The sequence below is a fragment of the Lissotriton helveticus genome, chromosome 3_1 (assembly GCF_964261635.1).
Source record: "Lissotriton helveticus chromosome 3_1, aLisHel1.1, whole genome shotgun sequence".
Taxonomy (NCBI): domain Eukaryota; kingdom Metazoa; phylum Chordata; class Amphibia; order Caudata; family Salamandridae; genus Lissotriton; species Lissotriton helveticus.
Genome location: NC_136061.1, coordinates 894,288,781 through 894,311,702, shown reverse-complemented (window position 1 = coordinate 894,311,702; position 22,922 = coordinate 894,288,781). Strand labels below are relative to the sequence as shown.

At 45.0% G+C, this 22,922-nt stretch overlaps 1 protein-coding gene across 1 annotated transcript in view; it reads right to left on the bottom strand.

The window, feature by feature from the left end:
- The window catches only part of LOC144823061 (gastricsin-like), a 34,717-nt gene that overhangs the window by 5,429 nt on the left and 6,366 nt on the right, over positions 1-22,922 (bottom strand). Inside the window, exons 2-6 of the mRNA XM_078681225.1 lie at positions 21,864-22,002; positions 18,040-18,157; positions 17,192-17,310; positions 16,754-16,950; positions 16,122-16,244 (exon numbers count right to left, since the gene is read on the bottom strand). Of these exons, the coding sequence (XP_078537351.1) occupies positions 16,122-16,244; positions 16,754-16,950; positions 17,192-17,310; positions 18,040-18,157; positions 21,864-22,002 (696 nt within the window). The remainder of the gene's footprint in view (positions 1-16,121; positions 16,245-16,753; positions 16,951-17,191; positions 17,311-18,039; positions 18,158-21,863; positions 22,003-22,922) is intronic.

Below are 22,922 nucleotides of genomic sequence, written 5' to 3'. Positions count from 1 at the left end.
AAGGGGCCAATGGCCGTCTTCCCCCGGGCGCTCCCATCCATTGTGGGTGGCGCCCCACTCTAGGGACCTTTAAATTACTGCTCACCGATCATGACCTTACCGCCCGACAAATAAATACGACAGTTGTTTACCTACTAAAAAGAAAAAATTTCACATCATCTTACTGTTATCACTGAACTTTCCTGCAAGAAAAAATTTCTCCAATGCAAACCAAATCTTTATTCTCAAAGTTCCTTCATACACTCTACCAAGGAAAAAAGGCCTATACTTTCATCACTCAGAAAACCTTTATTTTCCTCCAAACTTTTGCTATCAGGGGCTGGTGGGTGGGTCAAAATTGCTGCTTGTTCCGTCGAGGGCTCACGAGCAACGAGTGGGTGCAGCCTTCCGATCCGAGGAACAAGAGGACGATCTTCTGGATTCCCGCTCCTTTATCCTTCTGCGGGAGGGCGTGTACCCATCCCCGATACGCCTACTGGGCGTGGTCTTCCATCGAGGTGTCTAGGACAACCCCTCTCGGGCGGGGGAAGGCGCGCCCCGGCCACGCCGCTTTGGGCATACCAGCCGGGCAACGCCCACCCCGCCCAAAATGGTTTCCCGGGAGGTTCGGACACCCATCCATACGTTCGGGGGGACCGAGCGGTTGCCCCTTTCCATATGGCCGGGATGCCGCCACCCCCTCCCAACACATATCCCCAAGGATGGGAAGTCGGACAATAGTTGAACTATTAGAAGACGGGAGGGAGTCACCCTCCCGGCCGTATTTATTAAAATATGAAACAAAATGTAAAACATTAAATAAAAGTTTCATCATTATGCATTATGTACAATTTGTCATTTATTACATTTCGATGCAGTCCTGTACTTTTGGCTAACATCCTGAAAATGCATACACTCTAATTCAAATTGTACATCCTAGCATTAAGGGCCAACGGCAAGGTCTTAACCGGTGTCAGATCCCTACTACCAAACTCCCGCCCTCACTGTGTCAGCGGCGCATGCGCAGAGGGCTCTACCCTCATTGCCAACTGTAACTTCCCTTGTCGTGGTGGGGGCCCCCTTTCTACTCGACGCCATCTTAAGGGTCGTCCGAGTTCCCGTATGAGGTCTCTGTAGGAAGGACAGCGTGGACTCTCCCCCCCAACCCCACACTCTCTATCCGCCGTCGCGGATATCCGGCCCCCGGGAAATTGGTAAGGAGGGGCATATAACCGCCTCCCCCCCTGGGAGGGGCCCATGGCCATCTCCCCCTAGGCGCACCATCCTTAGTGGGTGCCGCCTCCCCGTGGAAGGGGCCAATGGCCGTCTTCCCCCGGGCGCTCCCATCCATTGTGGGTGGCGCCCCACTCTAGGGACCTTTAAATTACTGCTCACCGATCATGACCTTACCGCCACAGACCGGATGGTTGACCGACCATCCGGTCCCCCCCAACTCCTCCTATAGGTCATGCTTCCTCAAACCTCTCAGCCATGCAACCAAGTCTCCTATGAGTAAATCATTCCCCTCCCTGGACAGGTGAACCCCATCGTTCAGATACCTCTGGTCACCCCGGATACACCCATGTGGAATGACATGCAACTGTGCAGAACGGAACAGTCTACCAATCTTATTATTGACCCGTTTAACTGAATGGTTCAGAGCTGACACCGAAAGGCCCCCCTGCCACCTCCTTCTAGGAATCATGTGGGACCAGGCAATCGTGCACCCCGGGACTCTTTTAGCCAACAAGCTAACAGCCGACAAGATTCGTTCAAGTAACACTCGTCTACCCAGTGTCACCAAATCGTTGCCTCGCAGGTGTACTATGACTACAGATGGGGTTGACCTATGCCGCCCTAAAAGTCCCTCGAAAAATGACTCAAATTTGTCAAAAACGAGCCCTCCTTTCCCATGGAAAGCCACTCTGAACCCGTATTCCCCAGGTGCGTGAATCGCGTCACCTTCCTTGAATACGTCACCGGCGCGCCTCACGTATGAGTGGCCCACGACCCATGCCATCCTCTCTCCAGTCGGTGATCTCTGACCGCTGGTCTCTTGATGCAGGGTCGACCTCCAATTCCGCCCTGCATGGCAGGCCCGCGAAACTGCAAAGTAAACAAAAGACAGAAAACGTGAGTGCATGTCAATTGATCACTTACAACATGTGCAAGCGCACATACCTCTTGAAGCAATTCGAGGACCAACGGCCCAATTGTTTCACTTCCTCAGCACTCTGACCCCTGGCTGTAGCCTTGGTAGCAGCCCCTATCCTAAAGGAGTGGGTCTCAAAATCGCACGGGTCCATGCCCGCGTCAGCAATTGCCAGTGCCAGCACCCTCTGAAACTGAAATCTCGTCAGTGGGGTGCCATCCTTGTGTCGGGGCAAGCTCCCCCCCCAAGTGGCCGCTCTTAGCGCCAAATAGTCTTCCACACATTTCAACGGGCAGACGGGGGACCCACGCTTGCGCTGTACGACCACACTATCTCCCATAGCTCCCTGGTCAGTCTTGGACCTGGCTATCATGATTACCATCGAATCACCCCTTATCTGGATGTGATCCCTGCACAAACCTCCCTCCATATCTCTCTTGTTCTTCGCGACAAGCTCGCTCACCCTCATGGCCCCATGGAATGCCAATGTGAACGCTGCCCGGAACAGAACTGTTTCGTAATGGGAGGAACACGTCTCGTCCAGCTTTGCTAAAAGCAGAGACAGTCTGTCTAAGCCAATCGGGTGCCTCGTATCTTTCTTGCAACCCTCAAGGCGCTGCCAGCCGCGAAGGGCTTTCTTCACCAAAAAAGAACCTGTAGGGTCTTTTATGCCGTGTACCTGGGCCATGATGGAAATGGCCGCCCTATGCCTACCGGCCGTTGCAACTGATCGGCCCTCCCTGTGTAGTGCTACCAGGTACCCCAGGACGGATTCCTCCTGACCCCAATTCTGACTCCCTGCCGGACCCAAATATGTGCAATAGGAACGAAACGCTCCTTCGTATGCTTTCCTTGTCCTGGGGGCTAGACTCGCTGCCACGAGGTCTCGTAATCCGAGGCACCGATTAACCACATTGCTTCTGGGAATGGAGCTGCCTCTGGGTCTGCTGTGGGCAGATAACCCCTGAATGCCTGCATATGTGAACGAGAGAGTGCATCAGCCGCATGGTTCAGTACACCTGGCACATGTCTTGCCCTGAACAGTACATCCAGTCTCATGCACAGCAGCACAATCTCTTTCAACAACCTCAGGATCATTTTGCAGCGTGCTGCCTGTTGGTTAATGCAATCAACAACCGTCATATTGTCGGACCAAAACACCACTGAGCGGCCCCTGAAGTCGTCAGCCCATGTCATCAGAGCAACCCAAATTGGGAATAACTCCAGGAACCCAATGTTACCTGTGAGACCGTTGGAGTGCCACCATGTTGGCCATGTTTGCGCTGACCATCGATCACCTAAGATGGCGCCAAAACCCACGCTCCCTGCCGAGTCGGTCCATAGACCTAATTCCTCCGAAGACTCTGGCGGGGAGGTCCAGACGACTCGACCGTTGAAGTCCGCCAGAAATGCCAACCAAATACGCATATCCTGGCGAACCTCTCCAGACAGTCTCGTACGGTGGTGAGCCTCTTTGAGACCACCCATAGCTTGCGCGATAGAGCGCGAAAACGGGCGGGCCATAGGAATCACCCTCAAGGCAAAATTAAGCTGACCCACTGTTTGTTGTAACTGGTGCAGGGTCACTTTCTCCCCCCTAAGGCATTGCATCAAGGAAGCCTGGAACTTGATCACTTTGTCTACTGGTAGTCGGAAACACCCCTCCACAGAATCGAGCTCAATTCCTAGAAACTCCAGTGAAGTAGATGGTCCGACCGTCTTACCTGGTGCCAATGGGACACCAAATTCATTCATGAGGATGCAAAAATCATACAGCGCCTGTGCGCACATCGTATCCCCTGCCGCCCCCAAAAACAAAAAGTCATCCAGATAATGCATAACATGTCTATGCCCTGTAGCCTCAGTAAATGCCCATTCCAAAAAACAGCTAAACATCTCAAAATATGCACATGAAATGGAACAACCCATGGGCATGCATTTATCCATGTAATAACTTCCCTGAAATGCAAAACCTAGCAGACGCTGATCCTGCGGGTGCACCGGAAGCAACCGGAACGCTGATTCGATATCACATTTCGCCATCAGCGCCCCAGGGCCTAGGTGGTTCAACATGGCCACGGCATCGTCGAACGATGCGTATCGTACTGAACAAACTTCTGGGTCAATGGCATCATTTACCGATGAACCCCTAGGAGCAGAAAGGTTATGTATGAGTCTAAACTCCCCCGGATCTTTCTTCGGGAAAACCCCTAACGGGGAACAGATGAACTCGGCCACCGGCGGGCAAGAAAAGGGGCCAGCCACTCGCCCCATCCCGACCTCTTTTGCTATTTTCCTTTCTGCCACGCCTGGGTTTGTGCCGTATCGATAATTGGTTTCTACAAAAGGAGTTCCCCCGAACCTCCCCCGCCGGGATGTGGAAGCCATGTAAGAATCCCTTCCTCAACACCCCAGCGGATACATGATCAGGATATTTGTTTAACCATGGAATCATAACCATGAGATCAACGGGTGTAGGCAATCGGTCACAAAGGTCCACCTCACTCCTGCTTAGGTCCACCTTTTCCTCCCGTCCCGCCATTTTTTGATCTACATGCACTTTCCGGGTGTGAGGAATTCCCACAGCCAGCACACACATGCTTAAACTTGCATGCCCCCTGTGGTCTGTTACAATTGCCTCGATTGAAGCCCCAACAGACCCCTCCTTTTCCGCCATTCCCGCCAACTCTGGGCTGATAGCCCCCACCTGTGCCTGCTCGAAAGGGCACCCCGGGCTTTTGGCGGACCACTCCGGACCCGCTCCCGCCTGGCGAGGACGTACCTGTCGCCCCTGGCTGGAGTTGCTTGTGCCATGACACCGAGTCCAAACAATCCCAAGAAAAAGAAGCATCATATTCTTTTGCTTTACGGAACTTCATGTCATAGCCTTTCCATTCTTCCCCCTCATACGTTGAATAAAAATCCATAATGCGATTCTGATAGCAAACCAACTCAGTCATAACCTCAGGTTTACATTCCCCCATAACTGCGGTAAATATAGAGAAGGCCTTAACCCAGTTCGTCACTGTCTCTTCCACCCTGAACTCGGCCATCTTGGCGCGCCAGACACTAGGGTGCCACAAATCTTTCTGCGTTTTAGCATACTCCATCTCACGATGGTCCGTTAACAATGAAAACATGTTGACATACTTGTCTCCCCATATTAACTCTTTCGTGGCCAAGGGAATGTGCTGTGCAACCTTTTCCCGCCTTGAGGGTATCGAGCCCTCCCCCACCATCGGCAATGCGAGCTTACCCGGATCGGCTGTTGTTGCCGCCGTCTTCTCTTGACCAGCTGCTGGTACTCCCGGCGCCACCTGTGGGGGAACAAGAGGAACACTCGCCTTCGCGCCATCTCTCGATTGCCGCAACTGCTTCATTAACACTCTGGCTTCTTCAGCCGGATCTCCCGGGGTCGCTGTGCCCCCCACCTTTGTTTTGAGCCATGCCGTCAATTGTGCGGCCAATTCTGGGGGTATTTCATCGTCCTCGACAGAGGTGATCACCACCGGGATCGGCTGGCCTACATCAGGGGTCTGAACCGGGTTATCGACCGGTACGAGGGGGGCGATGAGAGGTACCTCTGGAACTGGGACCCCCCCGAAACCGCCCTCTCTTTGACCCTCTTCCCTCCAACCTTGGGGGCAACTCCCGGCAAGGCCGGGCCTATTACCTTTTTTGGCTGACCTGGGTCGTTCAGTGCGGCCAATTGCTTCTTCACCTCAGCCAAACCTCTACCGAGCGATTGGACTTGACCGAGCTTTCGGTCCATACAAGCCATCCGGTTCGACAATAGGCATAACATCTTCTCCGTCTCGGAACCCTTTCCTGCTTGCTTGCTAGGCATGGTTTCGAGTCCTCCGCCTTTGGTCGATCCACGAGGTCCTGAAATCTGTGTCGAAACTGAAAGAGAAAAAAAACAGGATTACCACGTTCAAAATTGCTGCTTGTTCCGTCGAGGGCTCACGAGCAACGAGTGGGTGCAGCCTTCCGATCCGAGGAACAAGAGGACGATCTTCTGGATTCCCGCTCCTTTATCCTTCTGCGGGAGGGCGTGTACCCGTCCCCGATACGCCTACTGGGCGTGGTCTTCCATCGAGGTGTCTAGGACAACCCCTCTCGGGCGGGGGAAGGCGCGCCCCGGCCACGCCGCTTTGGGCATACCAGCCGGGCAACGCCCACCCCGCCCAAAATGGTTTCCCGGGAGGTTCGGGCACCCATCCATATGTTCGGGGGGACCGAGCGGTCGCCCCTTTCCATTCATACAAGACAGACTGCAGAAGCTACTACTATACTTCAAATAATTGTTTAATTTTTGGTTCCCAAACTCCATCCTGCCCTTGTGCCCAGCAGCAATCGTTCTCTAAAGCCACTGTTTGATGGTCAGACTGGAGACGCTCTCATACCAGCCCCGAATGTCTCCTTCTTTTCAATAGTTTGACTTTATTTTAAACAAAAAACTCATACATGAATGTAAACCTATTTACTTAACAAGGTCATTCTAGCAAGGCGCTGTTTGCTGCTACTCAAATCTATGGGGCATATTATCAACAAATAGCGATATTTATTGCTATCTAGGCTTAGCGGCTATTTTTATATCGCCGCGCATCACAGAAATTTATCGCTGAGATAACGTGCTATTAGCAACATTTATCTCAAAAGCGATAACATTCCAGGCGATAGCGTCAAAATCCGTGAATATCGCTGAGAATACAGCGATATTCACGCATTATCGCTAACAGGGTCTTAGCCATTATATCCACCTCCCATTGGATATAATAGCTAAGAACTGGTCTGAGCAGGTGTTAGTTTTTGGAGATATTCGCGCTTAGCGCGAATATTTCCAACGCTACACCTGTGTTGCTAATAGGCGATAGCGAGGTTAGCGACTGCTTTCAGTTGCTAGCAGGTTGGGAACGCCCACTTTGCATGTCCTTAGCGACAAATATCACTGACATGCAAAGCGGGCCCCAAACCGCTCGCTATCGCCTACAAGCTGTCACTAACAGCAGTTAGCAACAACTTGCTAATAGGGCGATAGAATTATCGCCGCTTACGCCACCCTTGATAATATGCTCCTATATTTTTCCATGTCCGTATTGAAACATTTTGCACAACGGCGCTAGCTGCTGTACAACATGGCTTAACGTTTTAAAAATGGCTGTGACTCACCCAACATTAACAGTATCATAGGGTGTTTTTTTACTTTAAGCAACTGCAGCTTGCGCTGCTATGTAACATGTTTTTAAAAATGAAAGTGTTCCTGTGTAATGTAAGTGGGGCTCATATAAAACATTCCAATCCCTTCGAGCCGAGTTTGCGATACATAAAAGTGCCCCAAAAATCTATTTAATAAAAAACGTTACAGTGCTGCTATGTAACATGTCTTTTAAACAAAGCACAAGAAGAGCTTGATGGATCTGCATGCATAAATGGCACTGTGAAGAATTTGTTAATCCTCTCTAGGTGGGGTGAACCTTGTGTGACAAACTTGCTTATGAACAAGACGCTGATGGTGAACAGAGAACTTCCATATCAAGTTAAAAAAACAGAGATGGACACACACAGAAATAAATACATAGAGCTAAACAAACAAGTGCATTGCATTGAGAGATATGCAGAGGCAAATAGGCATGTAGACACCTTGAAAGAGGCACACAGAACAGCACAAACAGCACCTGGCTACCCTTCTGTGCTATACAAATCTGCATAACATCACATACGTACAGACAGAGATTAACACGCCCATTTACACGTGGATGGATGCATACAAGATATTGACACATGTAGACGGATGTGCATACACACAAAGAGACCCATACTAATTTGTAAACATAAAACAGCTACATACGAGACAAACATATTTTTTGTTTAAATCTTTTTATTATATTTTCTTTTAGTTCAAGAACACATTAACCGGTACATTAATTGCATTTATACTTCACATACACTAGATCACTTTCAGTATTCTAAATTGAGCACAACACCCACCCTTCCTACCAAAAAAAGATGTTAATAGGGCAAACAGTAGTAAAAGCAATCAGTAGTATGCATATAAAGTATGTAAAACTGTAGTGGAACCTACAACAAAACTAGAACTCTTTGTGACTCCTTAGTCAGTGAGAAAACTTGAATTCAAAATTAAAATTCATTAAATAAAAGACATGTCACAGTGCTGCCATGCAACGTGCTTTTTTTAAATAATTTTTTTTGGGCACTTTTATATAGCGCCAACATCACCCGAAGGTACAGGAGCATTTTATATTATCACCAGTTACTTCATAGAAGAACACAGGTAACTAAACGCCTTCACATTTAAACCTGCTTTTCACAATTTTATTTTAGGGTCAGTTTTATATAGTGCCAACGTCACTGGATGGTACAGGTGCGCTATATATTACACCAGTTACTGCACAATATATTTCCTTTCTTAACAAACAAGTCAAAACACTTTTATGGAGTCTCTTTAACTTTTATTGCAAAACTGCCCATCAAGCTAAAACTTACACACAAAAACCTTTTTATTAATCGCTGAGGTGAAACCTATTGCATTTTCCAATTCTTATTCCTTTCAGCTTCAATTGATCATGAAAGTAATGGTAGTAGCGCTCTCCCCTATAATTCAGAAGTCCTGTTGGGCAACGTGGTGTTGCTCAGCTATGGTCTTACACCCCAGGTCTGATGACAGGGCTTCCTAAAAAGCTACAGTTCTCTTACCAAAGGTTGTTCTCATTCTTTACCCCAGACCCTAGCTAGGCCATGTTAAGCACTCTCCATACCCAAACACATGACCAAGGATCTCTCTGCATCAAGAATTTATCCAGATGTGTAGCAGAACCAGTGGCAGCCCCAGCTTTGAGACCTGACATGTTATGAAATCTGTCATATTAATGCACTTAAACGATTATTTGAACACGTGTCATAGTGCTGAAATAGGTGCACGTGCTATTTCCACTCATGTTTTAATAAATATATATATTCTTTATTGTTTTTATGTATACAAAAAAAAATCTCTTCCCATAACCCACCCCCACCCTTCTCAGACATTTACGAATAAGCATAACATTATTACAAACTTCATAAATATTATGATGAGAAACACTTAATTCGTCTGGTGCAACATTATCCATTGCAATCTATACTTTCAGATCGTGGTTATTTCATGCTTGGGTTTCGCCATTATATATAATAAACAGACGGTCATCTATCCTGTCCCGCTATGGCTTTGCATTCACTGTATTAGAAGATCCCATAATTTCAATAATTTTTTACGTTTGTTGAGCCCCTTTCTTTTATATATAAGCTACCTCTAAGCTACATGTCGTCAATAATCGGCTCGCCATTTTGAAACGCCGGCGGGGTTGGATCCAGCCAAGCTGAAGCCATATATATCCTTAGAACAGCCATTGCCACAAAGATCAATCCTTTCATGTTTCTTGGTAGATTTATTCCAGCTATACCTAGAATTATTTCTTACACTGAGGTTTCTATTCTTGCATTTAAAATCTCTGATAAAAAGCCTGATATATCTGTGATTAGCTCCTGTAGTGCATTACATAATGCAAATATATGCACAATATCGGCCTCATATAAAGCACAACGTGGGCATACCGTTCCTTTACCAGACCCCCACTTGGCTATCTTGCTTGGTGTATAATATAACGGAAAAAAAGTCTTGTAATATTGGGCTTGTAGTCTAGTGGACATTAAGAGAGACTGAGATAATTCATAAGAACAGTAAAAAGTTTCATATGAAACCCCCAATTTAGCCTGCCATTTTGAAAAACATTTATCCATATCATCTGGAAAAGAAGCATTCATATATTCGTAGACTTCTCCAATAGTTACTGTTCTATTTTTGATTAGGATTCCAATGGTTTGGACTTTTTTTTAAATTTGGATCCTCCACCCCCCTTTCTCCACAGAAAATCCCTAACTTAGAGAAATGTAAAGAAATCCCTATGGTCTAGTGTATGATAATATTTTTATTCCTCAAAAGATTTCAGCCCTAGGGTTGAGTAAAAACAACCCACCTGTGTGATCCCCGCCCGTATCCATCTATCCATATATTCATCCGTAAACATCTCTGGTAGGTTGTGGTTATTAGGTAACGGTGTATAGAAGGATAGCCTACCAATTCCCAACAATCTACGTGTATTGTTCCAAACTTCGTGAATGCCAAAAAGGGTTTTAAAACAGACTTCCTTTAAATAGCTATTGTGTAAATGCCGCCAAAGACACCCTCTAGTTTCTTCACCCAATATAAGTTCCTGTGGTGTTGGAATATTAACATTTGTCCTGTTGTCTGTATTTGTCAATAATAGTTCAACACTGTATCTTAATGTAGTAGCCCAGTTATAGCCTTTAAAATTAGGAAGGGCTAAGCCACCTCTGTCTTTATGCAAGGTAATGAATCTTAATGCTCTACTTTGTCTCTTATAGTCCCATATAAACCAGGAAAACATGCTTTCTATTGACATAAACCATTGGGAGTAAACTCCAAACATATTGTCCTGAAAAAATATAGAATGTTAAAAAAAGCATTTTGATGATGTTACACCTGCCCCCAATGGACAGATGCAAATAAGATCTTTTTTCGTATGTTGTATTAATGGTTCAAGATTGTTATTAGCTAGACAATCCAATTTTGACATTATGCTAACACCCAGATAAGTAGCTTTTTCCACTACTCGGTTATCTCTCATCCTGATTTTATGATTGAAAATTATCTTTGTTTTATCTTGGTTTAGCTTATAACCTGATACTCCTCCAAAAAGTTTGGCCTCTTCTTTTATCGCCTTTATCGTAGTGACAGGATCACAGGTCACTAGAGCGAAATTATTCCCATATGCCAATGTTTTTGTGGACCAATTTAGTGACCATATTGGTGGTATTAACATGTTATTCATGTTATTCTCAAGTCTACGGATGAAAGGGTCAATGAACACCGCAAATAGAAAGGGAAATCATGGGCACCCCATCTAGTCCCTCTGGTAATGGCTATCTTCTCTGATACCACCCCATTTACCATAACAACAGATGATGGTTCAGTGTATAGCATTTGGACCGCCCTAATAAAATGCTCCCTAATGCCACTTCTTGACATAGCTATCCATAGATATGTCCAGGAGACCCTATAAAAAGGCTTTTCAGCGTCCAATAACATGAGTGCCATAGGGTCTCCTGCACCATCAGTAATATCAAACTATGTAATCACTCTTTGGACATGGTCGGAGGTGGACCTCCCTGGAATGAACCCATGCTAGCGATCAGATACATTCTTATGAATAACCAATGCCAATCGACTAGCTAATAATTTAGAATACATGTTTGAGTCACCATTAATCAGGGTGATAGGGCGATAAGACACAAGTTCAGCAGGCTCTTTGTTTTTTTCCCAAAAAAAACACAATTTTGGCTAAGGACCATGATCCCGGGGGTCGCCCACCCTGAAAGATGTGTAAATAGATCACAAATTATTCTCTTTAACTGCAGAGAGAATTTGGCATAAAACTCTGTTGGTATCCCATCCATACATGCCGCCTTTCCCTTGGCTAAGGTATTCAAAGAGAGAGCATCATTTCCTCCCATTGTGGAATATAGTTCAAATTGTCCTGATGTTCTACCTCTAATCTTAACAATGGACTTTGATCTAGATATTCCTCTATCTTTTCCTGTTCTGTACCAGTGTCATCATATAGTTTTTGATAGTACAGTTGAAATACTGGTCCTATTGCTTTTGACTTGGTCTTTTGACCATACTCCAGATCTTTAATTTCCCGTATTAGATTGGCTGTATTTTGTTGTCTAGTGCATACTGCCAATTAATGACCAACCTGCTCGCTTAATTCATAAATGATTTCTCTATGTGTTGTTGCCTTGGCTATGGCTTTTCTGTTAAAATATCAATGAAAGAAGTCTTAGCAATCGCCACACATCTTGATTCACTTTCAATTTCCCGTCCCTCCTGAACAGCCCTTATAAGTCCTTCCTCGGCTAATCCCAATTTCTCTGCAGTGTCACCATTTTTGTTTGGCCTCCTTATTAAAATGTAGTGAAAATCGTAACGTTTCCCCTCTGATCCATGCCTTCAGGGTGTCCCACACCACATTGATTGCAGCGCTGCCCATATTATCCTCCAAAAACACTGGTATCAATCAATCATATGTCGACAATATTCCTTGTTTAGCAGCAATGCTCTTTCAAAGGTCTAAATTTTCATATTGGGGTTCATTGCTCCCCTTTCTATATTTAAAACTAGGGGATTATGATCAGATAGGACTCGTGGTCATTTTTCTATCGAACAATTAGAGCTCACAGTGTTTGAAGCAAACATATAATCCAGTCTTGCATGTGTTGAATGCGGATTAGAGAAGAAGGTAAATTCTGGATCATTTGGGTGCATTATTTGCCAACAATCTATTAAGCCACGGGTTTGACATACGTTTTTAAGGGCCTGAAACACTTTTGGTTTCCTGTACCTGTACCCAGGTTCCAAAGACATATCACAGAGAAGGTTCAAATTGTAATCACCACAAACTATCAATGGGAGGGGCCAGTGAGCAAGCTCATTGGAAATATAATCCAGTACATTCAGATCATCACTAACACTTATATTGTGCATAATGTCATTTTCTTATCGTTGTACTGACATTCTGTGATTGCCCACCGCCCATACTTATTGGATGAAGATCGAGCAAACTGTATCCCACTCCCTTTCTCCAAAATGGCCACACCCCTAGTCCTTACTCCCTATGTTGTTGTAGTAATTAATCTATACCCTAATATATTAAGTAGATACTGTTGTGACCCCCAACGTGTGTCTCCAGAATGAAAATAATATTAGCCCCTGACATTTGCAATCCCGCAGCCACTCTTTGCCTTTTCTTTCAATCGTTAAGGCCACATATATTAACAGTGAGGATTTTCAACCTAGTCATGTTGATTCTTATCAATACCTGGATGCATGTATTTCTCCTCTTAGACCATCTTCCACTGGATATTTCCTGCCATTTTCTATCATTCTTATACCCTAATTCACCCCTGTTAGTTGCACCCCTTATTCATACCACCTGTCTGAGATTTCCTCCACCCCCTCCTACTCTCCCTCTACATTCTCCCTACCGTACTTTAGGCAATCAGGCTCAATTCTGAGCCTGCGTGATAGTGTCTGAACCACACTTATCCCCTCTCCACTTCCCTCCCCTCCACCAGAGCTCAAATAGGAGTTTAGCCATCACAATCACACCCCAACCTAATATATTAACAAAATCATACTGAAAAGTCCATAGGAAAACAAAGAATCAAGAAAAAGAAAACATAATATCTAAAGAGAAAAGGAAAAACACAGGCTGGAGCAGGGAACATTTACAGCAGGGAAAGACAAACAATTCCTCATTTTGACAAAAAATGCCCTGGTCTCAACCTCATTATGCCTTCAATATTAACATGTAGTATTTGCTCTCAGCAGTACCAGCATTCCCCACTGTGATCTCCTCTAAAACTTTCTGAGCTTGTATTTCTGAAATAAAATGATAGTTCTGACCTTGAAAAATAACTTTTATCTTAGTTGGATTATGTAAAAAAAACTGTAGCTCCTGTTTTTTGGAAATATGCTATAAATTGCCTGTGCCTGTATCTTCTTTCCACTGGTTTTACGAAGAAGGAGAAATTCTCCCAATTCCTTTTCATGTTAGGCTTGGCCAGATCGTAAACGGCCTGACAGAGCAGAACATTTCCAAAATAGATTAATATTACACATGGACACGACTGGGTATGCGAGGGGTGCTTGGATATGGTTAAGGGGAATCTATGTACATGTTGGATTTCTCTATCACAATCCCAGTGTGCTAGTTCTGGCAGAGAGTTTTTCAGCATATTTATTGTGAACTTCCTGATGCCACTGCCTTCACTGTTCTCGGGTATCCCTAGCAGCCTCAGGTTGTTGCATCGTTGGCGATTCTCTGCCTCGTCTAGCTTCCACATCACATCCCTCATTGTGCTCTCTTGTGAGGTAGCCTGTATTTTCAGTGTGTCTACCATATTTTCTAGCACCTCTGTGCGAGTTTCTACCATGGTTAGCCTCTCCGCTATCTCTGTCGATCTTTTCCCAATTTTGAGCTTTGAGCCTTGTAGTTTTTTTGCCGCAAGCCGTGCTTGTCGATTTTATATTTTAACTTCATCTTGGAACAATCTTAGGGATTGTAAGATCAGCAAAAAATAAGGCTCTGCAGACTGTTCGCAAGGTTTCTGTATGGCCGTACCCACCCGTTGTTCTCTGGAAGTTCTCCCTTTTTTGTTTGAACCATTAAGGGCTAATAACTGTGTGGCTAAGTAGTCCCAGCCGAGTTCTCCCTCTTCCTCTCCAAGAATTCTCTTACAGCTGCTCTTTTTTCCTTCTGATATCTGCTTTGTTCTCCTTGGCATCCTTCTTTCCTCTTGCTGGCTATAGTTGCTCGTGGAGGAGTCCCCACAGTCATCATCGCTACTGCTTGACACCTCAATATCTGACTCGCCATATTCCTCATTCAAAGAGAAGAATTTTTCCAGGGAATCGGGGGAGAAGTATGCCCACCTTCTGGTGCTTTTTCTGTGTACACTCTTCTGTGGGAGCGTATTGTTTTATCACATTTGTAATCGCAGGTCTACTTGCCTTTGTTGCTATTGCTGGATTACAGATAATTTCCTTAGGGGAGCTATCCTTGTCCGGGCCATTTTCCTTAATAATGTCCCCTTTTGGCTGGGCACTGACGGGTACCTCCGGAGTACCCAACATGCAGTTTGAGCCCCACGAGACTTGCTCCTCCCGTAATTCTGATGTTATATCCGGTGAAATACTTTGACGATTCGCTATGTCGGCTGTTTCCTTGCCAATAGGTATACCGCTTCAGTCACCCAGCTTTCCTTGTGCCCCCATCTCCATCTCCTTCTCTTTCTCATTTCTGCACTTGTCCAAAGGTAGGAACAAGCTTGTTATAGCAACCTGTTTATTCCCCTGCTCCCCCGATGATATGCCTCTCTGAACAGTGCTTTTATTAAGCTCCGTCTTTTCCCTGTCCAGTTTGCTTTTCTTAATGTCTGTATTAGTTTTCGGGTCAGTTTCCCGTCGTGCTGGTGCCGGCTGGGTGCTCGAGCGTATCTTGCCTAGTCCTCCTTGCGCTGCCATAGCTTCTGTGAAGCGAGCTCTGCAATCTCCACCAGCGTCTTCATCACTAGGCAACCCAAGCCGGCAGCTGGCACTGTTTCTCAACCTGGAAACTGAAGTCAGCAAGTGCCGAGCAAGGAATTCCCAACGCGCACTGCAGCCCTCGCCTTTCCCTTCAGGCCGGTGGTCACCTTTTCTCCGACCTCCGTCATTCCATCGGGTCCATCGCAAAATTCCCATTCGCATAATCTGTTTATAATCTGAGGAGAGCCCGGCGAGGATCAGAGCGAAGCAGAGGTGAGTGATAGCGGTCTCACCACACCATCTTGCCTCCCAGCCTTCCGCTCATGTTTTTATTGCAGCGAGTTCACCACTGCAAAATTTGTACTTTCAGTTGATGGTAATTGGATTATAAATCGAGAAGGACGCAACTATTACATCAACAAATTGAGCTAAAACTCCGTTAATAGCACTTTATCCCCCATTGTGAACCTCTGCATAAATATTGTGCAAAGCCTAGAAAACAGGTGATTCAAATATTATTTGAATAGAAACGGTTTTGTACGGTTACCTACTTGACCCGCCCATCCCTTAGGTTCCTCCATTATGTTCCTCAACATGCAGGTTCGTTCACTTTTCTAACTGCCCTTTCCCAAATCCTTTAATCTATGATTCCCTATTACTCCTTGCTTTTTTCCGAATGGGTGTTTATGTCTTCTTCAGTGAGGAAGATTAGAAAACAAAACTGATCTCAGGATAACTGGGGATATTATAGGATGGGATCCGAAACAAGCATAGTTAAAGAGAGAGAATCAAAGCAGATCATGCCACCACTGACCAGCTTACCCCTGAATGCCGATCTGCCAGTACATCTGTTGGGTGACTGGAGTCCATGTGATCTCACCAGTGTAGTAGTTGGAATCCACTCCACCAAAGATCAGCTCTCCTCCCGGCTGCGTGCCCTGCTCACTGGTGAGAAACAGTGCACAAAAGAGACATGGTTCATATTTTGTTGTGTTCTAGAATCGCCTGATCCCCACTGACTCATGGGAAGGAGAGTGTACGATTTTTACAGGTTACGTTTCCAGCAGATTCAAGGTAGAAAAGGAGAATTTCCCCTGTAAAAATTTGAAGCATGCTTCCACAATAAAGACTTTTGGAGAAATTTTGTGTCAAAAAATTAACATTTTGCTGAAGTTTTAGCCTACAATGTTTAAAAAAAAACAAAAAAACTTTGCAAACTTCTGAAATTGACAACTTTTTCAAAAAGTCTATCAGAATAGGTGTGAGCCAGTTTGCTATACTCATACTGAGAAGTTGCTGTCATACAACACTCTCACTGAAAAGTTACCCTTTTTCCGCACTGAGAGGAGACTGCAAATGAATGTATATGACCATTGGAATATTTTTTTAAACGACCAGAGCCTTAACCATTGCCAGAGCCTAGCTTTTCACACTGGGACATCCCTGGCGCTCACCTCATGTAGAAGCCAAAGATGTTCTGCGAAAGCAGCCCTTGGTTCATCATGCCCTCCATGACGGTGGTGGCACCATCAGCTGCGATAGATGGATAAGCCAAGCCCAAGATTCCATCAAATTGGGCATACACAAAGTTGGAGCCAGGTTCGTTAATGCTCAGGGCGAATTCTTGCTGTGTGATCGAGATACCCTGGATCTAAGGGAAGGTTTCAGAAAAAAAATCATCACATTCGAGTTTTTACACCTCACAGAAAGAAGAAGAATGCATGGCACCCCATCAACATCCACACTGTAAGAAGCTCCATTCAAACCACAGAGTTGACAGAATATAGCAAACATTCAGACATTCTAGTGAGCACCATTATTTATACTACCCCTGCATGTCTGCCCATTAAAACCCATTGAGCATCATGATGAGTGTTTCATACGGTACTCACCGACACAGTGTCGTAGCCCAGGATGCCTGTGAGGCTGCCGGTCCCGTACTGGATGGAGAACTGCTGGTTTTTGGTGGTATAGGTGGACGATTGGCTGGGATTGAAAAGTGGGTGGTTGTCTGCGTCAAGAAAATAGAACAGGGTTTACATTTCACCATGAGCAACATCTAACCCTACTTCTGCCATTGTAGGGGGGGAACACAAAGAGAGATAGAAGCACAAACGTGTGCCTCTAAAATCTCAGCGGAGGAAGGGGGGTGCAAATAAAATCACATACACAGCATGCTATAGGCAGGCATTTCAAGGGCATGGGCTTGTCAGAAGACTCTTCCGTCACACCATCTTTGATTCATTTCTCAAATATGTCTACTTTTAAATTATACCTAAACATCCTACCAGGGTCAGATTGCGGAACTAAAAGCAGCCCTGGGTTGGCAAACATGCTGAAGCCAGATCCACTCCTTTCACCATGTGTTTTCTCTTTCTTTCCATCATTACACTTTCTCTCTCTCCTATCCTCTCTCCTCTCTCTCTGATTGCTTACTCTCTACTTTCTTCCTCCTCCCTCTCTGTCTTGAAGTGTCCCAGTGCCTCACGCATGGGGTAATGGAGAGCCAGGGAAAGTGAAAGAGGCAGCGCCAGTGGACCTGAGCTTTCAGAACTGGCCTCCAAGGGCTCCAGCCCACCGGGGAAATGCCCAGTGGAATTAAGGGCTGTTTGGCCCTGTGTCTTACTTTCAAAACTCTTAAAAATTTAAAGGTGGATGGGGACTGGCTGTACCAGACAGGGACCAGGCCTCCTGGCGTTTGAATTTGTAATGTGCCAGTGACAACATATAGGCTACTTACTGCAGGCGGAGCTCGAGCAGTAGGTGGAGGCCACCCAGAGGTTGGAGGAGCCCGTGTCAAAGAGGACCAGGAAGTTCTGTGGTGGTGTGCCGATGCTGATTTCACCATAGTAGGACATCTATGGAGGAGAGGAGAGGTCATGCACTCCGCTATTTAACACAACCAAAGATTTACCAACATGAATATGAGACCTAAAACAGCAACATTGATAAGCATTTGGATACTAAAGATTTTTTGCCTAGAAAATTTCCTTGAGGGCAGTGCTAAATGCCACTGTGTCACTTAGTGCCAAACAATAATGCATGAAAAGTGAACGGGAGCGGGCCACAGCAGTGCAAAATCCGACAGGAATCCACATCAACCTTTACTAAGGTCAAGCAAACTAGTGCCATTTATCGCTGCATGGAAAATAAGGGCCTCATTTACAAAAAATTGCCGTAGGGCAGCACCACAAATCTTTTTCCTGCACTGCAGTATGCCTATTTGAAAGGGCAAGAATGAACCATATTTTCAAGGTAAATTCCTGTCCTTTTAGCCGGTGCACAACACAGGCACCCTTGCACCATGGTGGACAATTGTCTGCGCTGTTGGCAGTTTTGCTGTTGCATTGGATGGGACACCGCCCCAGCATAAAAACAATCCATGGATGCGTTTTCCTCATTCTATAAGTGCTGCAAAATGCAGCACACATGGAAAGAAGAAAAATCGAGGAGAAATGAAAACATTTCTCCTCGTTACGCCTGCTCTGGAGAGGCATAAGGTTTTAGCACTGCCCCCTGATTTTGTAAATCTGGGACAGCATCAAAATCCATGGGTGTTGTGTGGGAACACTCACTACAATGCACATGGAAGGCCTCCTAGATGCAGAGTTTGGCAACGCAGCAATTTCTGCTGCCTTGCCTTACTCCATATCTATGAGGCCATGCAAAGCCACTCGGGTGGCATTGTATAGCCTCATAGATATGATTGAGAGGCCTGCGCTACTGGAGCATAAAAATAAGTGACACTCAGGTGGTGCAGTCCTCTTGTAAATAAACAACCTAGTGCCAAAAGACACAGGTAAAAAGAGTGGGTAAAAGTTAAAGTTAGTGATATGATTTGTAGGCATATTTCAATGCCCCTGCGGCACGTTTATGCCACTGTAGTGCCACTTTTGTGATGCCCCAGAGGTGCATTGTGCCGGCCCATATTTACAAGGCCACACAAAGCTACATTCAAGGGCTTTTCATGGCCTTGTAAATAGGGAGTAAGGCAATGCCTTACTTTGCGTGGAAGAGGCTTTCCATGGGTGTGTTCCCATGCAACACCCATGGGTTATAACACTTCCTCAAATTTACAATAGCGTATTCTGGGGCAGCGCTAAAACTAATGCCTTCCCAAAGCAGGCGTAACGAGGAGAATTTTTTACATTTCTCCTTGTTTTTTCCTCTTTCCATGTGTGAGGTATTCTGGTGTACCTTCCTGCACAAAAACAATCATGCCAACAACACAGACACCTTTACACCATGATGCAAAGTTGCCTGCGTTGGATCTCGGCTGCAGTTTGTATACCAGCAGGAAGGAGAGGAATGCACCATATCTTGCAGATATGGCGCATTTCTTCCTTTTTCTTTTGACGTAGGGCAGCACAGCTAGACGGCTTGTGGAACTGCCCTAAGCCAAAATACTGCAAATATGCCCCTTTGTATGGTCTTTCAACATGTAATACACGAAACAATCATGAAAAGTATGTATATTATGCAGTTTACATTCTGGTATGTAGATCGATTTACACTAGGATATGCCTGGAGTAAAAAAGTAACGCAGAATACTGTTCGATGGTCTTTTTGCCACGTGCCATGTTCAGTGCTAGATGGTCTTTAGTAACACACAAATGCAGCCTTATTTACATTTGTGCACGATGAGGCAGATTCACAAAGAAGTGATGGCTTAATGAAGCACTATGCCACTTCTGAAATACAGGGCTGCATCATATTTACAACAAAACGGTGCAGCCCTGCATTTTCCCCTGCACTGGTGATAATGCAGACACCCTGCATTGGTGGGAATTATTATTTAGGTGCAGGAAAGGAATTCGAGGTGTCCCTTCCAGCACATAAACAATCTTAAATGGCGATTTGCAACTTTTATGTGTGCTGCTTTGTGCAGCATGCATAGAAGTTGCAAATCGTCATTTTTAAAATGATTGTTTATGTGCTGGAAGGGACGCCTTCCTGCATATAAATAATCATCCATGGTGTTTTGCTGTTTCTATGTGCGGCACAATTCAGCACACATAGAAACATCAAAAACAAAGAGAAATAAAGCATTTCTCCTCGTTTCGCCATGTTAAGATCAAGTTTTTTGTGGTTTTAATTTAGGTGTTACCTCCTATTTACACCACCCTTGTAAATAGGGGGCAGCGTCAAAACCAGTGGGTGTTGTGGTGGAACACCCATCGCAACACCCATTGCCCACACCTTTCACTATAGGTATAGTGTGAAAGGGTTCCTTATTTATACAAGACTGCCTTGTAAATAGGGTGAAGCCGGTATCGCCACAGGATTGTCTTTAAAAGTGACGTTCCTGTGGCAGCAGGGGCTTGTAAGTATGCCTGAAGTGTTTTAAGTAAAGCGCTGAGAAATATATGTCTGTTCATTGCATTTATAGTAGTATGTACTAGTCAATAGCCAACTCCACCCCTGTATTCAAGCATTAGAACCCTTTCATCCTACTATTCCCGTCCTACCCACTTCCTCCGTGCCCCACACACATTTTCTTAAGAGACATAGGATTGTCTACCTTTAAAAATCTCGTGTTGTGTGTACCTTTAAAAATCTACTATAATTGGAAATGAGAGAACACATATTGAAGTTTATAGGGCCTATACGGTGAAACATTAAGGGAAATAGATTTATATAATATGGGAGAAAAAGGGAGAGATCGCTCAGAGGGAAGAGTAAAAGGGATGCAGCAATGGAAACGGTGAGAGACAGTGTAGGAATAAAGACAGAAGACGTGGACATAGAAACAGTGAAAGATGATGAAACTGAAATGAATAAACAATGAGAGCGATCATGGTCAGCACACATGGGCCTGATTTTGTAAGACCCTGTAAATTGGAGTCGATGCGCAAACAAGCATAATTGCTTGGTCCGAAAAAGTCCCCGGTGTTAGATAAAATTCACCACGCCAAACTTGCCAGAAAATAAGGAGTGAAAATCTTGAACATTGCAGGAAATGAGGATTTTATGCAATATGAACCAAAATCTGATTTGATGTCCCATTTTCAGGGCACAGCTCATGTACACCTCGGTGTCAAATGTTATCTGATGCAATAATTTCCCTTCCAACTCCGAGGACCTCATAATCAAGCCTATAAAGTCACTGGTAAATAGTCAGGTAGAGTGATAGAGAAAGTAAAGTCAAACCGTGAATGGTGTGAGACAGAATGAAGCAGAGCCATAGAAGCAAGAAAAAACAGTGTTACTAGGATTAATGAATATAGATATAATACACACTGACTTGTCCATAGGTGCAAACAATAGGTGTTACTATCATTCTATATAATGGGACTTATTCTATAAATCCCTGAAAGATGAAAGTCTGAGTCGATCATGTCAATGTACAAACATCAGACTGTCAAGTTATGTACAAATCAATTCAGCTGTTGCATGCTCAACTCCCTTGATCAATTCACCGAAAAAGTAAGATTGAGAAATCAAACTAATACAGACATAAATTGAGACAAATGTAAAGTGTGAACACAGCTATTGACTGCGTTTGGTCCTACTAGCTGAGAAAATGGAGGAAGAGCAAGTAGGGGGGATCATATTTTCACTCACATCCATATAGTTAGTGAGGGGTTCTGAGGCCACCGCAAAGTTATTCATTCTGTATTTGGTCCCAGGATCCACCCGGGGAACGTTCAGTCCGTGTTCAATCATTACTTGCCGCATAGACTTGAATTTATGAAGCGGGACCCTACATTGGGCAAAAGAAAAGCTCAAGTTAAATAGCCAACTTATGCTCTATCACTTGAAGCACGGAATATAGCTCAAACATACCCCACTGCACCATCCAGCACTACTGAAAAACAACCACCCCTTGTGCTCAACACCATCATTCCACCACTGCCCGCTAATAATTCCATAGTCCATCAACCCTCTATCTCTGTCCGCCATTGCTATATTTTCAGTGACTACAGAAATGTATCCCAAGAAGAGGGTTTCTCATATGGGCTCTTGACAGTCCTGAGGTACCACCAGGCTTGGGGGTTGGCTTCAGTTTGAAAAGATGGTAGCATCAAAGGCACTGTAGGGTAACAGCTGGGAAACTCATGCAAATTTGGGGTGAGCCTAGACAGGAAATCTTCACTATAACTTCACATGCTTGAGATGTGTGTACAAAGTCAGAGGAAATATGGTTGTATATTTGTATTATTTGTTTAGTGTAAACCCAGCAAAAACGCAGGAGAGCGCTGTACAAGGTCAAAACAAAATGATAGGATGGGGGCCGTCCTGATAGAGAAAGGGATGTTCTGGATACTGGGTGCAGAAAAGCCGAACGGCTGTTGCTTTGTCTGTTTATTTTTTGCACTTTACCTCCTGTCTGATGGCATCCTGGCTGCGGGTGCGAAAATGGTGAGCTTGTCAGACAGATAGTTGGAGGTGTCGAACAAGATGACTTTGCAGCTGGATCTGAAGATTGTGAGGTTTGGCAAGAGAATCCAGTGAAGTTCCATCAGAATATGGGTGTATTATAGTCTTTTTTCCAGCCACTGATGAGGCATGCTACTGTGATTATGATGCCCTTAAGGGGAGGTAATGTGGAGGAGGCTGTGGTGCAGGATATCACCATCATTCAATGGTTTGAACAGTCCTTCTGTAGTCACTTTCTGGGAG